Genomic DNA, 15,985 nt, shown 5'->3' on the forward strand with positions numbered 1-15,985 from the left:
AATAAAGACGACTATCTTGCAGTGCTGCCGAGTGGTAGAATATGAAATAAGGATTTTAGTAGACGAACTTCCGGCGATCTGACACTACTCATTCGAAGACTGGTACACTTCTTGTTACTGAGTCCATTCCTAGAACAGGTAAAGTCGACTTTGCCTTTGCTGACCAAGGTAGCAGGCAATAAGCCACTCGCAATTGTCCCTGAAATACTCTTTGTGATGATCTAGCTGGATAAGGCTTTGACACTGTTGCGTTGCACATGTTTTTGAGCCTGCGTCCAGCCACTTCAGAGAATGACGTTCCGGCACCTTTTTATGGCTGGCAGAAATATTGCCGTCTTGCTTGCGTACTTGTGCCTTGTCGTGTTGACTAACAGCAATACGTGCTACGATGGCGGACCTTTGACTCAGTGTACCGCGAAATTTCCTTGTATTGTTTCCCAATGATGAAGTGAACCTCGTGCCCGCCTACTTTTTCAGTCGTTTGTCTACATCTCAGACGATATGTGAGCATTTTAAAAGTTTAGCGACCCTTTAATAACAGGGACATCATTGATTTTTAAGATATAAAACTGCTTCACCTCCACCACATGTTTGGACACTTTTGCATACTGAATACAGCTGCTGCTCATTAGCCTTGGAAAGACGCAGCTGCTACTAAACCTGCTGACGCGCTGGATGAAATTGAACTGACTGTATATAGTTGCACCCAGAGCTGACGAACACAAGTGAGACATCCTGCTGAAAATCAACAACGCTGCCATTTTAGAGCAGGCCAAAATGCTCGTAGAGACCATGAGTGAAAAGCCGAGCAAAGCACTTGTCGCCATTAAAGATCTTGTGACGTTTATCTCCAAAATCGACGAGATCTCAGGCAAGGATGACTTAGAGTGCAGACAAGACAACATCATCGTTTATGACAGTGTGTCTTCAGCATCGATCCACACCAGAGAGCCGACTTGTACTTGGCTCAGCGCCACGCCATTAGATACCAAAGGTAGTTCAAGGCAAACCGAGCATGGTGGCCCTTTGTGTGCTGTAGGCATGGACTGGCACGAGTATCGTCGCTTCTTTTACGAGAGAACTTCCATACCCAACAGCTGCGTTACCACAGATCTAACCAGCATAGGCCCAGTAAAGTTTTAAGCTAGCCTTTATAAGGCGTGTGTTGTGTCAGATTAAATTCTTACACATTATTTTAAAGACTAACTGTTTCGAAATATGTCATTTACCAAAATGGCAAGCGTGATAAACAAGATACGAATACTAGCGGAGTATGTGGCCCGCCGTATCAAGCTTAGAGATATGCTAAACGCGTACAGGATGACACATTCGAATTCGCAAAGTACTTTTCACCTCTGATCAAACCAGTAAACGCAACCGCTTAGGCTACTGCCCACGTAACAAAGGCCGTCGATTAGATCCGCGAGTATGTTCGAGGCGTATTGCAGGCTGTCCATGGCAACGTAATTGAACCTCAGTCGGCGTTGGAAAGGCTGCTTGAAGGTATCAATGCTGCTTGTCAGTGCCACCCTTACCTGAGTATAGGTCATCCATGCACAGAAAACCTCAGAAGTTTAAAGTAAAAGGACGCCAGTATATGGAGTTACGTGCGATATAGCTGCATGGGATGAGATACCTGGAAAACTAAGAAGACCTGCTGATGTTGAAGGAAGATAAACGGTGAATTCTAAATTACATAGAAGACAACTGGCCAACATGCAGTTAAAAATGCTACCACGATCCCTTGATACAGCGGCCCGGACGAACTTACCAAACGCTTCGAAATGTTGATAGTCTTTTTGGGTCAGTAACACGTCCCTCTAGCTAGCCAATGAAACAGACACCATATGCTACCGCCTGATAAAGGATAATATCATGGAGAACGTTACATTTAGAGCGCTAATTAAAGACGTTCATGGCGAGGTTTATGACTCATATTAGAGTACTGTCGGAACGGCAACATACATACATGGACACAAACGGTACGTTCGGAATAATATTAAACCAATAGGTGAGGACGTATCGGCCAGGCTTTAGACCATTCAAGCGCATACTGTCCCCGACCTAGACATATGGTGTCAGGAACCTAAACAAAATCCGACGTTTGACATCTTATTTCTCAAGTCAGTGGTGGCCCCCATGGGATGCGACCTCAAGATTGCCCTGGCTTCAGTTTGAGTCTACAGCAGCTGACCGAACATTTGCTCCTATCATTTTGACGATCTTCAAACAATACCTTTATGTTTTCTATCGACAATAGCGCGATCTCAAAGGTTTTAAACCTACCAACGAGTAACTATTAAAAAGACGTTATGAACCAGGAAATCTAGCGACAGATTACGGCCCTGAGGGGCGAAGGTACAAAAATTAGCATTCGTGTCTAGGAAACATTCTTTTGCCACACCAATATATGACAGCTTTAAGTATATTAGAGGCTGAAAAGTTGCAATGATCTTATCAGTTTGCAATGTCATCCCCGCAACGCATTCTTCTCCGAGTCGGCGTGCAGTCATTTTGCACACATTATGATAACCGACTGTAACATAGTTTCGGCTTCTACCGGGAACATGCGCAAAGGCATCTTTTGCGCCAAGCACACAATTGCGCGGGTTTATTAAGATACCGACGATGGCGACATTTTCTGCAACATTGCTGAAGCCCAAAGTAGGGTCGCACTCTTAAAGCTTGCCTTTTGGATGCAGTCGCTGGTGGCGGAGACAAAGCTGCTCAAATTAATTTAGGGAGGCATGAGTACATTGGCCTTTCATGCCAATACCACAGAAGCCCAGCTCTCGGTTATTAACGGAAAGTTTTCCTGGCAAATTGTCGCTCAGCAGGTCATTACCGCACTTCCACGCATATTAGCTGCATTCCAGGATGTGACATGGTTAAATAACCACGAGTGTAATCCAAAGGTATTTGATAAACTTTATGTTTCTGGGGTAAAAGACCATAAGAAACCCTCCAACGAAATCCTTTCTGACAACGCAAGCAACAACGTAGCCCGCACTTACTCTTAAATACTCATTTACATTAGAAGCAAACAATACATGGACTCATGACTCCTTATAAGCCAGAAGGACTTTACTGACCTTTATCATATCTACTACTTCAACGTCGAACACATCAAATTGGTCAAGTAGTATGTTGTATACTTAAAATATCGCGTCGCAGATTGTAGTTGCAAACTACAAAGCCGTCACTGTCATTCTCTGAAAAAGATCACTGTTGCTCAAGGGCAACGTCGGGTAAATGAAAATCATCGAAGCCCCCATATAAAACACCATTTAAACAACATTGTGATCTTCGGTGCGAGTGTTCTGTACTTGGGAAACGCAGGTGTTCCTGTACACTATTCGGACCGACTAACTACTGGTACTACCGATGCCATACCAGCTGACTAACTGCTAGTACTACTAAGTTTTTTTTTCTTTTTCAAAAAGGGATTGTGCATTTCACCATCATTTTATTTACTCGGAAACCCACAGTTCTGAGCCGCCTTGATGGGTCTTTGAGCGAACTGTACAAATAAATGAAGCTCTTACATAACGATACCATTGCCTCTCCTCTTAGAAGAGTTAGCAAGGTCACTCTCAAACTAACCTATCTCAGCCATCAGCGGTACAACGAACAGTTTAATACGCCTATATTGACTGAAACTGCGAAGCAAAGAGTCATGCTAGAAAGCGATTCTAACCAGACTCGAGTTTCTCAGAAGTAACTTAGTTGTTGGTGCCAAACGCGTTCTTCATACAGAAGACACTGACACCAGTGAAATCTTCGTGAAGAGTATCCAAGCAGACTGGAGCAAGATCAAATAATTCAATGATCTGGTGTACAGCCATGTGGACCCTCTTACGCAAATTTCGCTATGAGTTTGGCGACGCAGACGAGACATAGGTGCACTGCATTACTAGCAGATGATGACTTGGAATTCAAGTAAAACACCTACAGTGATTTTTTTCCAGTTCGACGGTGTGGTGTTTGGAAACACGCACTTACTGGATAAATCGGAGCATGGCAGGCATAAAGAATCTAGAAAAACAGTGTCAGCAAGCAATGGTGATAAGGAAAACAAAGCCACGGCTGGAAATGGTTATTTCCATGATTCAAACAACAATTTTGTGCCAGTCGCGGTCTGTATGTTTTCCTTTTTGTTCCGTGGTACGTAAAAAGCTTGGACGATGAGACATATTCTTGAACATGGCGCCATGAGGCACCCCTTGCCTCATGCGAGACTCGCGGAAATAGGACTGGTGGTCTAGGGACGACATATATTACTTTCCGTTCAGAAGGAATATCAATAAAAATTTTTTTATATTTCTAGACTTGTGGATAAAAACAAAAATAGATCATAATGGGCAAATTGTCACACATGTGATACTTTCAGACGTTTAGATGAAATCAAACAGACCATGATGAGTAGCATCACATCGTCACACTTGTGATATTTCTAGACGTGTGGAGAGGAATAAGACAAATCTTAACGAACACATCGTCACGAATGTGATATTTCTAGACGTGTAGATAGAAATCAAACAGACGATGATGAGCACATCGTCACACTTGCGATATTTCTAGACGTGTGGATAGAAATAAGACAGATCTTAACGAAAACATCGTCACGAATGCGATATTTCTAGACGTGTGGATAGAAATAAGACATATCTTAACGAAAACATCGTCACGAATGCGATATTTCTGGACGTGTGGATGAAATCAAACAGACCATGATGATTAGCAGCACATCGTCACACTTGTGATATTTCTTGACGTTTGGATAGAAATAACACAGATTTTAACGAACACATCGTCACGAATGCGATATTTCTGGACGTGTGGATATTAATAAAACAGATCTTAAAGAACACATCGTCATGCATGTGATATTTCTATGACTAGCTTCGCAGAGATTTCCAGTTTTTCTTACATTTTTCTTACAAAATGTTTCCGTTTTAGTCTGTGATTAACGTACTCAGGATGATATAACAAGACTAAATTAGGTCACACAAAAAATGAGCAGGGACACATACTCACTGCCTAGTTGAGTTAGTGGATTCCTGTACTTTAATCAAACCAAACCTTTTTATTTAAATAAAAATCAAAACTTGAAATGCACTTAGAGTAGGACGCAATGCATATGTTTACATTTGTTTTCTTTTACATCTGGGAATTACTTATTTCATCCATGGAAAATAGTGGCAAATTTTCACGAAAATGAAAATAATGGGTTAGTCAAATATGTTCCATACTGTATGAAAGAATCATGTTCACCATTGTACAGTTCGTGAAGTAATAATTAACAAAATATGCATTTGGCATCCATCCTTTTCCCAGGTATTGATATGGCCGCCAACATTGACTCCAGATTACAACCTGTCATCAATGAATAATGCAAAATACGTGTATTAAAGTAATAACTGCCATCTTATAACAGTTTCTTCTTTTTAGACCAGGTATAACGGTAGCTTAAAGTAATAACTGCCATCTTATAACAGTGTCTTCTTTTTAGACCAGGTATAGCGGTAGCTTAAAGTAATAACTGCCATCTTATAACAGTGTCTTCTTTTTAGACCAGGTATAGCGGTAGCTTAAAGTAATAACTGCCATCTTATAACAGTTTCTTCTTTTTAGACCAGGTATAACGGTAGCTTAAAGTAATAACTGTCAACTTATGAAAATTTTCTTCTTTTTAGACCAGGTATAGCGGTAGCTTTGATCATATTCTACCTGCAGTACCAGATGTGTCATAGAGTATTTCTTCAGAAGATTGCAACTAACTCTGATGATGGGAAATCAGACCCTGTTCTAGCACTGGATAACAGGTATGATTTTTTTGGGTACTATTTCTTGTTGTTGTTTTTGTGCTAGTGATGCTAGTGATACAAAAGTCTTTTAAGTAATGCAGCATTGTAATTTGTGTCGAATGAATGATGATTAAAAACACGTTTGTTACAAATCGGGTTCAATCTTATATATATATATATATATATATATATATATATATATATATATATATATATATATATATATATATATATATATATATATATATATATATATATATTCATCACATAAAAATCTGGTGAGACAAAATAATATATTTCTTAAGTGTTCATCGGAATACATCCTTTGTGATCGGAGATGTTTATTGTTTCGGAATATATATGGGCGGTTGCCGTGGGCAATTTGGTGTCAATCATACGACCTCATATGTAATTATATGAAATTTTCCCTCGTTTTGGTAATCCAGTTTAAAGTCTCCAATAAACACATTAAAGAAGCAAAATAGTTTAATTGTCGCACACTTAATGCACGCGTTGCCGACTAAACTTGCAAAAGCCTAACTATAGGGGTCAAAGTCAACTGGTTAAACGACGGAAGTGAACATCTTGACTCTTTACTGGACAATAATGCGGTAAAATTTCAATGATTGACTTCTTTGTAATATTTGCTTGCTACTCACTATCTGTCCTGCAAATGGAAAAATTGGGAAGCGTAGATCAGAGTTTTAAAACAAAATATGCTCAGGCAGCTTATCCCAGCCTGTAATTAACCAAAAATAAGAGACATAACAATTAACCCATATTATCACTCTCCAACATATGTTTGAGGTCCAAAGTGATTAAAACTTTATATATTCAACCGATGTTTATACTCAGAAAATTCATATCGTCTGACTTGACCGGAAATGAACATCAAGTGTTACGAATTTTAGATTTAGTAAGTCTGCTTGACAAAATATAAATAAATTTGAATTTAGTAGAGTGGTATAAAATGCCACTGTTGGGTACAAAGTTAAAATACTGATTTATGAAAGAAAAAAGACTTTTGTAAAATAAATAAATAGTGTAATGAAAGTAAGACGCCCATGTGACCCTGATATAGATCACTTGACTTGCATAACTTAAACGTAGACCTGAGAATCCCATATCATTTACCCCTGAATTGTTAAGCATAATTCTGATGCAATGTCTAACAGTTTCGACTCGATGCGATCAACGATTAGCGTGATATTTAAGTTTAAATGTATATGTCAAAATATTCTCCCCTGTCCTATGCGTGAGGAGTCATTCGGGGTAGAATTAAATTGTGTTCGATGGAGTGCCCATTCATATCTATCACAAAAAATTAGTTAAGAAACAACGCAAGAATGTTTTGGGTCTCGATTTAGAAGTAAACGTTTATATAACATGCATAAAATCTGCCTTATTTACACATTTCACTGTCAAAATTCCTTTTATATGTGGTGTTATACTACGAACGTCCTCTGACCTTTGGATCTCTTCAATACGTAAAAGCAGTATTGTGAGTGCGATAATGCATCTCACTTTCCTGATGCAACTGCCCAAGTCTTGTACTTGGATCCTGAAACAATCTTGGCAGCTTTATGGTCCATGTGTAGGCTATTTTCATCAATATTATAAATTGCATTTCTTCTTTTCCTTCAGATTATACTTGGTAGAATCATTTACAACTCACGAACGTAGTGGTCAGTTGCTTGTCCTACTGCCATTTCAATCATCTTTGGTTTTTGTTTGCAAACATTTAAATCCGGCCATTTGCCTAAAACGTTGTACAATCACTGAAAGCTTAATGGGGCCCGTTGATTGTAATTGAATCTGCATTTCCTTTTTCTAAGCACAGTCCAAAACCTAATCAGAAGCCAAATAAATTTTTCTTAAGTATTTATAGCTAATCTCAGCATCGGTTGATAAATGATTTGCATGAATAGATTATGTTTGTAAAGTTGTAACTGGAACATCATACGTTTTAGCAGCCATTTGCACTAGAATAATGTCTCTTATGAAGGCAGTATGTGTGTCTTACGGGTTCAAATGATCGTAATAGGATTTGATTATTCTTGATCTAAATGTTTTTCGAATAACAGAACTGCAATAACTTCAGAGCAAGCTACGTTATATGGCACTAAGGGTTTACCATAGTTTATTGCATACGCACGAATGGACGCTTTGATCACGTGGTATAGATAAGCAAAGACAGTAGACAGTAGATGCAGACGGTAAATCTAGTGAAACTACTGACGATAACTGATCCTAATTATTGAATATCTGTTATGTGCTGAAAAGTGGAATTGGGGGGGGGGGTCAAGATGACAGTTGCAGTATTTATGTTGCAAGCATACCATTCTTATCTCCATCTCGATGAGAGAGAGAGAGAGAGAGAGAGAGAGAGAGAGAGAGAGAGAGAGAGAGAGATTCTGGCGAGATATTCATATACAAATCAATGCTAAACATAAGGATAAACGAACTATTTTAATGAAAACCAAAAATAGGTGATCAAAGTTGGATCGGAAATATGGCTTACTGAGTGGCAACAAGGTCAGCAAATCAGATGCAAGATTAAATTTTAATATGCTTGGATCTCGCTCATTTTCGAACCCAGCCAAGTTTATGACTATAAGCCCAAAACGTTAATGAAAATATTGATAAAACATAGCTTATCAGAGGTACCAAGCTCAGCCAGTATGATGCATGATCATTTTATTAGCGTGCTTGCATTATTTGACTGGTCCGATATCGTACTGATATAAGGATATATTGGAAATTTTATCCAGCAAGATAAGAACTATAGCCTTTGAAGTGGTAACTTTACAAGATCTTGATGATGAAAGGGTTTATTTTAAGTCTGATCAGATTCGGGCTTGAAAGAGGGCCCAAAGAGTGGTGACGAGCTAAGCCAATTGGATGTAAAAGTATCTTATTATTATGTGTAGATCTCGTTGTTCAATATCGAATCCATCCCTGAATTTGATGATATAAGCCCATACTGCAAGTCTGATCACTATCTGATCAGAAATCTGACTTTCAGTTGGATGACACGCGCAACCAATCAGATACAAAATGATCATTATTATATACGAATCTCACTCATTATCAAACTCCTCCTAGATTTTGATGATATAAACCCATATTCCAAGTCTTATTGAAATCGGACAAGAAACATGGACTCCAAAAGTGGTAAGAAGCAATAGTTAATGGACGGAAGCATCGGACATGACGCACGAAGGACGGACGTATGGGGCACGACGCACAAAGAAGGACGGACGAAAGGCATGGGGCCATACCATTAGTTTCTTGGCCTTTTAGGCAGAGAAGCTAAAATATGTGTGTGGCCGCCAAGTTAATTTTCCAGAAAATATTTCTGACAAGAACGTTTACAAATTTAGAGATTTATCATCCTGTTCATAACAAGTTATTCCCATGTTTATAAAAATGCATGAAATCTATTTTAAAAAAATTTTTTTTGGCCATATTTCGAGGAGTGGCGGAAATCTTCAAGCTTTTGTCAATATTTTACATTTTAATTCCGATCGCGGAATTAAATAAAAAATATATAATAATGTGAAAACATTTCAGCTAGATGCAATTATTTATCTTGTAGAAACTGCCACATTGATTCCTTTTGTTTATTTGCAGGAAGGCATATCACAACGTTTCATACTTCTTGTTCTTCTTCTATATTTTTCTGGGGTTGTTTGGATGTTTGATGAACCGTATCGGTCGTAGTGTGTTGCTAGGTCTAGCTTTCCTTGGCAGAATGGACAGATGTTGTCTTTTACCTGGATATGAATCGTTTGATAAAGGTAAACAAATGGCGAATGTATCCGTTTTGCATGTTATTCTATTGATTTTGAAATTGGTGGAATTTCTTTGTACATTGTGGAATTTTGTTGAAGTGCCCATGATCAGTAGATGCAAACATGTGTACATTTGCAGATTAGAATTGAATAAAATATTCATTTTGAAGGTAAAGACTTGGACGTGATCCTAATACTTGTTTTCATGTAAAGCAAAACGTTATCGTAAAAGATAAACTTGGCTCACAATCTTGCTCTTAAAAAAATATCCCACAGCGAAAATTTAGAATTTTGTTTATGTGCATTCGAGGTACAAGTTTGTTCATTTTTCATGAAATCTTTTGTTATCACATGATGATAATAAATTTAAATAATGTTTTATAAAGCATTTTCACATTATTTACTTCTTCGGTCTATTAGGAAACCGTATAAGTATTAAGATGGAGAAGAGTTTGTTGAGTTCTTTAGCAGATTGTTGCCTTGGGATTTGTGACACATGCCTGTGATCCCTCAGTGTGAAGACAATTCTCAAAAAACTTCGAACCATCTCAAAATCTCACTCCTTCAACTTAATGTCGCATTGTCTGATACATTAAGCTTGTTTTTGGCGATGCAGTACTCTTTCCATGGGAGTGACGGAGTATACCGTCTTATAATGAAGTATATGATAATTATAGCTTTTCTGCTACATACTGAATTGTGATCCTTGACTAAATTAGCTTTATAAAAAGAACCGTGTTATAATGAAGGACTTTATAGTGAGCTAGTGATGTATTCTGAATCAAAATAAAATACCATGCAAGTGTTTATAATGAGGGTTGATTTAGTCATTATCGCTTGTATATTCCATACAATCTGCAACCAATTAAGGAACTAAAAGTGAAGTTAAAGCGATGTTTACTTTTATTTCCAAATAACTCAAATAAGTGGCGTTGGAAAACTCAGGGCACAAAATTTACGTTGATCCAAAAGTATTTAAAGTTACATTTTACAGTAAGAAACTTAAAATGCTTCACAGGTGTCGTGGCAAAAATAGCATTTTATAGAAATCTCGAGAAAATGAAGACATGAAACAAATACTTAATTCAGATTCGGACTAGAAACGATATAAACTAGAATGTTCCGTTTAGGCCACAGTTTATCTGAAAATATCCCAATAAGAATATCCCACTGTAGAGTCCACGTTTTATTTCGCTAGAAAATAAAGCAACTACTGTAAAACTGAGCATGATTGAAAACTAAAACAATAAAACTGACCGTAATATAGAATGTGATCGGATGGATGGACGAACATGCACGTAGACGCAAAAAAAATTACTTTGTTGAACGTCGCCAAGGCATGCTTGACAAATTTAATTCACTCCTTTGGGAGCTAGATGCTAACCCCTGTTATTTAGGATGTGCAGATTTTCCCAAAATATATTGTGGTCCGTATGGTAACATATCAGGTATACCAGTCTTTGGACAAATTGGTTACTTCTAAAAATAAAGAGAAACATAATTTATTCCATCATATGTATGTTTTTATAATATCTTCATCAAAATTCCTATTTTGTCTGTCATTCACGTGTTTTCAATACGAGGATAGATCTCATGTGTGTGTGTGTGTGTGTGTGTGTGTGTGTGTGTGTGTGTGTGTTATTTTGGATTTTTAACGTAGCTTTAAACAATTCTTCAGTCATATCGCTAGGATGTCTGCAGTGTGACAGTTTATAGTGATGTCTAGCACTGGGACATCACGCCGCAGACACGTAGCAGCATGTCCCACCCAGTCACATTATCCTGACACCAGGTTGACCAGTCCTAACACTAACCTCTTAATGCTGAGCGCCAATGGAGGCAACTGTTTGTACCATTTGTTAAGTATTTGCTCTGACTCGGCCGGGGTTCGAACCCGCGAACTCCCGCATCCGAGGCGGACGCTCTAACAACTAGGCCACCCGAGTGGTCACTCTTGGAGTAGAACGAGATTAAAACACTGATTTTCATAATTACCTGTAGGTGACTGCAGTACCTTAGTGCCAGATTCTTGTTTCCTGTACCAAACTGTTGTTGCTGGGAACAGTTGTGATCATGAAGACCACTTTCGTAAGCTCTTCTTGGTGGGTTTTCTTAGTCAAGACTAGCTACCCAAGTTGGAGAGTAGTTTGCTTACACTAATGGGAGACAACTTGCATTTCCTTTTTTTCAGGTTACACAAGTTACATTTCTTTCCTCCGATTAGAAGAAGCGCACCAGCATCCTGTGCTTGTGACCTTCTGTGACCTTCTTCTGGACCACGTGCATCAAAAGAGTGATGACAACATGATTAATTATGGTGCAATACGACCCAATCCACCGTCACGTCTCAAGACGACCACCAATGCACAAAGGATGTGGCTCAAAGCGTACACTATTCTACAGAACAACTTATATAATCAAAAGCGGGAAAAAGAGAACGGCACCAGGGAGGGAGAACAGTCCAATTTTGGAGCAAGTCTTCTTTGAAAATAAAACTTCCTAAGAAAAAAATGAAAATACAAGGTCAATAACGTCAAACCGAAGCCTCTAACTGACCGCGATTTTCTCTAATTGGGTTAGCTCATTTTGTTACGTTATCTTTGTCGCTTGTGTTTTCAAATTTGTATACGTGTTCGTTTACCAACCCCGACACTCATTGTTGGTCGTCACCCTCCCTGCTGCTGTTTCTTAACTAAACATTTTATCAAGACCTACACGATATCGCGACCGAGCATCATGTAAATTTATCGTGATAAATCCGTTTGGGGTAGCTTGAGCACGTGAAAAGAAGTTTTTGAACTAAATCATATGCATATCCCCTGAACACCAAGTCTGATGAATATTTCGCAGAGTATGTTAATCGACTCCATTAAACACAACAAAAATAATGCAGTTATCTCTGATCACTTTAGGTATTTGTGTATATCGTTGAGTATTATAAATCACGTCTGTGTTTTTGTGTCTGCATCGAGAAAATATTCGAGCTGGATTTGATTGTTTATCCAGCATCACATCATCGTATACTACGTAATTATTAATAAATCCATTGAGGTCATCTGCAGATGGGGATTCATCAATATCGGTGATAAAATCAATGATATCATTACCATCCTCGTCCAACAATTTTGCATTTTCATTAAAATCTTTAAGCACATCGTAACATCGCTGATCATCTACGGATGGTGCCACTAAATATATTTTACCCCAAGTGAGCCATCTCATTATCAGATTAAGCAACAGTTGCGCCTTACCAGACCCAGATTGACCTATGATAATTGCTCTGATAGAATTTGGTAGCGCTGGATGATGTCTTACTGGCTCACGCTTTCATGTCGCTGAAAAATAAATGACATCCATGTTGTACAAATATAATAAATAATATGGATCTAAATTGTATTCAATGTATAGCACCAACCCCCACAAGTTAATTAACAACAACAATAGCAAGTGTGTGAAATGTGTTCCAAAAAATACAAATTTATCCCCGGACACTAAGTGTCTGGCGGTGATATCGCTGCTTCACTGGGAAAATTACCAGGAGCTCCATGGACGAAATACTCAGGAGAAAAACATCTTCCTGGATATAATTATTGTGGTCTTGGAGCCCGACTTGATATCCGACTTGACGAGCGAAATCAATCAAGACCTGGAGAGTATTAAATAAATGCGACTGACCAAGCATGTCACGTTCATGACGTAGTGTATAAAAATAAAGAATTACAGCAACGATATATATTGCAGATGTCAAATTGATTCACTCGTTAAATCCCGTTTCTTTTTAAAATCTCTTAGAGAAAAGCTTGCTAGCTGCCTAGTAAAATCCACGATGAAAGGTAAACTAGTATTAGGGGCCGGTAATTAATCAACCGAGTATTATTATTGTTATTATGGAATCGATTTATTATAACCCAAGAGGATATTATAGGGGTATAGCAGCGATTATTATACGCTCGGTGAACAAGCAAATGTCACACATTATTTTGCTTCAAATTGGTTAGCACGACAGGCAATATGGCAAATATATTTACCACCACCTAAACAAATTCAGTACACACATTTTATTTCAGCACTCCTAATGAGGTTAATCAAACAGATATTTTGGTTTTACCACATGATACTATGAAAACAGATAGAGATAAAGCCTGCACATACAAATACGCGTTAACTGTCGTTGACGTTGCAAGTAGATATAAAGAATCAGAACCACTATCAACCAAAACAGCAACTGAAGTTGCATCTGCTTTTGAACCTATTTATCAACGAGGATCCGGACCACATGGTGGTCTACGATGGCCACAGTTTCTACAGGTTGATCCTGCTAAGGAATTTCTTGGTATAATATCATCTCTGATGAAAAAAAAAAACATATCATCAAAATCAGACGACGACATACAGCAATTCATCGCGATCAGGCAATTGTTGAACGATTTAATTGAACACTTGCTGAGCGATTGTTTGGATATCAATATCCGCAGAAAATATCCCTGAACAAAGTTCAGAAATATTTGAGATCTCGTGAATAGGTTGCAAGACTACAAAGTGCAATAGCTGCGTTAAATAATGAAATTACTCGTGCAATTTTTATGAAACCCATCAATGCAATCACAAAAACACACAAATACAACGACAGGACTCCTTCGCATAACAACCAGTACTAGGTAATGTGACGAAGATATTTATATGAACCTGGTTAACTTGAAGGTGGTAAGAAAAAGCAACTGATCCTATTTGGAGTGTGATGACACATACAATTTCCAGTGTGGTAAGATCCACGAGTAGACATGCAATCTACATACATGGTTCAAGTGCCCCTCAACGTGGATTTGTACGTGAAAAATTACAGGTAATTCCTGAAGACACACAATTACCACCGCGTTCACTTTTGTGAACTGGCGCCTCGACGTCGATTACATTCAAGATAGGTCGGCATCACATTTTCGCGTGTGTGACCAAGACTACTATTAATTCTATCTACGGTAAATTGTCTTTGATTATTATTTAAATATTGCTACAACATTACTCTGTTACAGCTCGCACAATGATTATTCTGATGTTGTTTCAGAGTCATGATAAAATCAGCATCGAGATCAATGTCGCGCTTATTTTTTTATCACATTGCTGATAATTAGCTGATTTTTTTCTTACTACATCATCACCATTGCCAGTAGTTTGATTATTATTTACTGTGAAGTCTATAATAACCCTTCGCAGCTGAGCTATTCTTCTGACTCGAGACACTGCAGCATAAACTAAGTTTGACCATTCGATACAACCATCAACAATCCAAATATTTGTATAAGAAATTGTTAATCCTTGTGACGAATGAATCGTTATAGCATATCCTAGAGTCCACGGAGTTTTGTCCATCGTTAGCGAGCTCTCAACAACACTCACATGAACTAAAACAATATAATTTAACACAAGATTTTGTTTGCTACCGCATTCTGGAATTTCAACGTCGATATTTTGCCGTCGAGTATCTGCTGGTCGATTACACAATGGTACATGTAGATTTAAAAAGTTGTCTTTATGTAACAAAAATAATTGTTGTTGAAGTGTACCACGAACTATCTTTCTACTTACAACTATCAGATCATCTCTATAAATTCCAAAAATCATTCATGGTGGTTCCTGGAGTTATATCACGCATTATTTCACAATGAATTTTATTTGGTTATAGTTTGATTAAGCTCTCTTAATTCTGGATCAAGCGTTCTATGATCATCGGTTATTTTTTTGTAATAATCGACGAACTTTTTCAGCCACTTATGTGTGCATGATCCAACAAAAGGTGGCGGTTGACCATGATCGCCACACATTATCAAAGTAGTATTTTTTCTCAACAACCAATCACGAAATAATTGTAATGCCTCCTTCTACACTGTACATATTTCATTCCAGATAATAATCTTTGGAATATATTTTTCACCCATTCGTTCAGGAGTCCATGTATCTTCCTTTCATCGGAAGAAGCTGTGATCAGTATGAGATTTGACTCCTCGTTCGTTCATTTCTCTGGCGAGTCTATGTGTAGCGGTTAACACAACTATATCAAGTCCAAAAAATAATTCGATCACACGTGTTGTTTACCAGAACCATCTGTTCAATTAAGATAAACAGTCTTATGTCTGGTCACAGGATCATATACGAATGGTGTTGATGATAATTATGATATTTGATTATTTCTTAAATGAATATCCTTAATTTCAACGTCGACAATAACTAAGTATGTTTTCTTGTTATATTCTCCATTCGCCCCATGATGCATCAGGGCCGTTAAATAGTTGTTCTAGCAATCCTGTATTTTATTTTATTGATATCAAATTAATCTGTGGCGACTCTAACCGCGGAATCAGGAAATCTGTTTATCATCGATAATAAATG

At 38.0% G+C, this 15,985-nt stretch overlaps 1 protein-coding gene across 3 annotated transcripts in view; it reads left to right on the top strand.

Annotated features, from left to right (window-relative positions):
* The window catches only part of LOC149780752 (stimulated by retinoic acid gene 6 protein-like), a 176,746-nt gene that overhangs the window by 67,821 nt on the left and 92,940 nt on the right, over positions 1-15,985 (top strand). Inside the window, exons 13-15 of one of the 3 annotated variants that reach the window (XM_089937824.1) lie at positions 5,697-5,825; positions 9,441-9,607; positions 11,793-15,916. In XM_089937824.1, the coding sequence (XP_089793950.1) occupies positions 5,697-5,825; positions 9,441-9,607; positions 11,793-12,088 (592 nt within the window). In that variant the 3' untranslated portion in view covers positions 12,089-15,916. Of the gene's footprint in view, positions 1-5,696; positions 5,826-9,440; positions 9,608-11,792; positions 15,917-15,985 lie in introns of those variants that run through there. The other 2 variants (XM_089937822.1, XM_089937823.1) reach the window with 2 other exon arrangements.

The sequence above is a fragment of the Sinohyriopsis cumingii genome, chromosome 16 (assembly GCF_028554795.1).
Source record: "Sinohyriopsis cumingii isolate HCF-2022 chromosome 16, ASM2855479v2, whole genome shotgun sequence".
Taxonomy (NCBI): Eukaryota; Metazoa; Mollusca; class Bivalvia; order Unionida; family Unionidae; genus Sinohyriopsis; species Sinohyriopsis cumingii.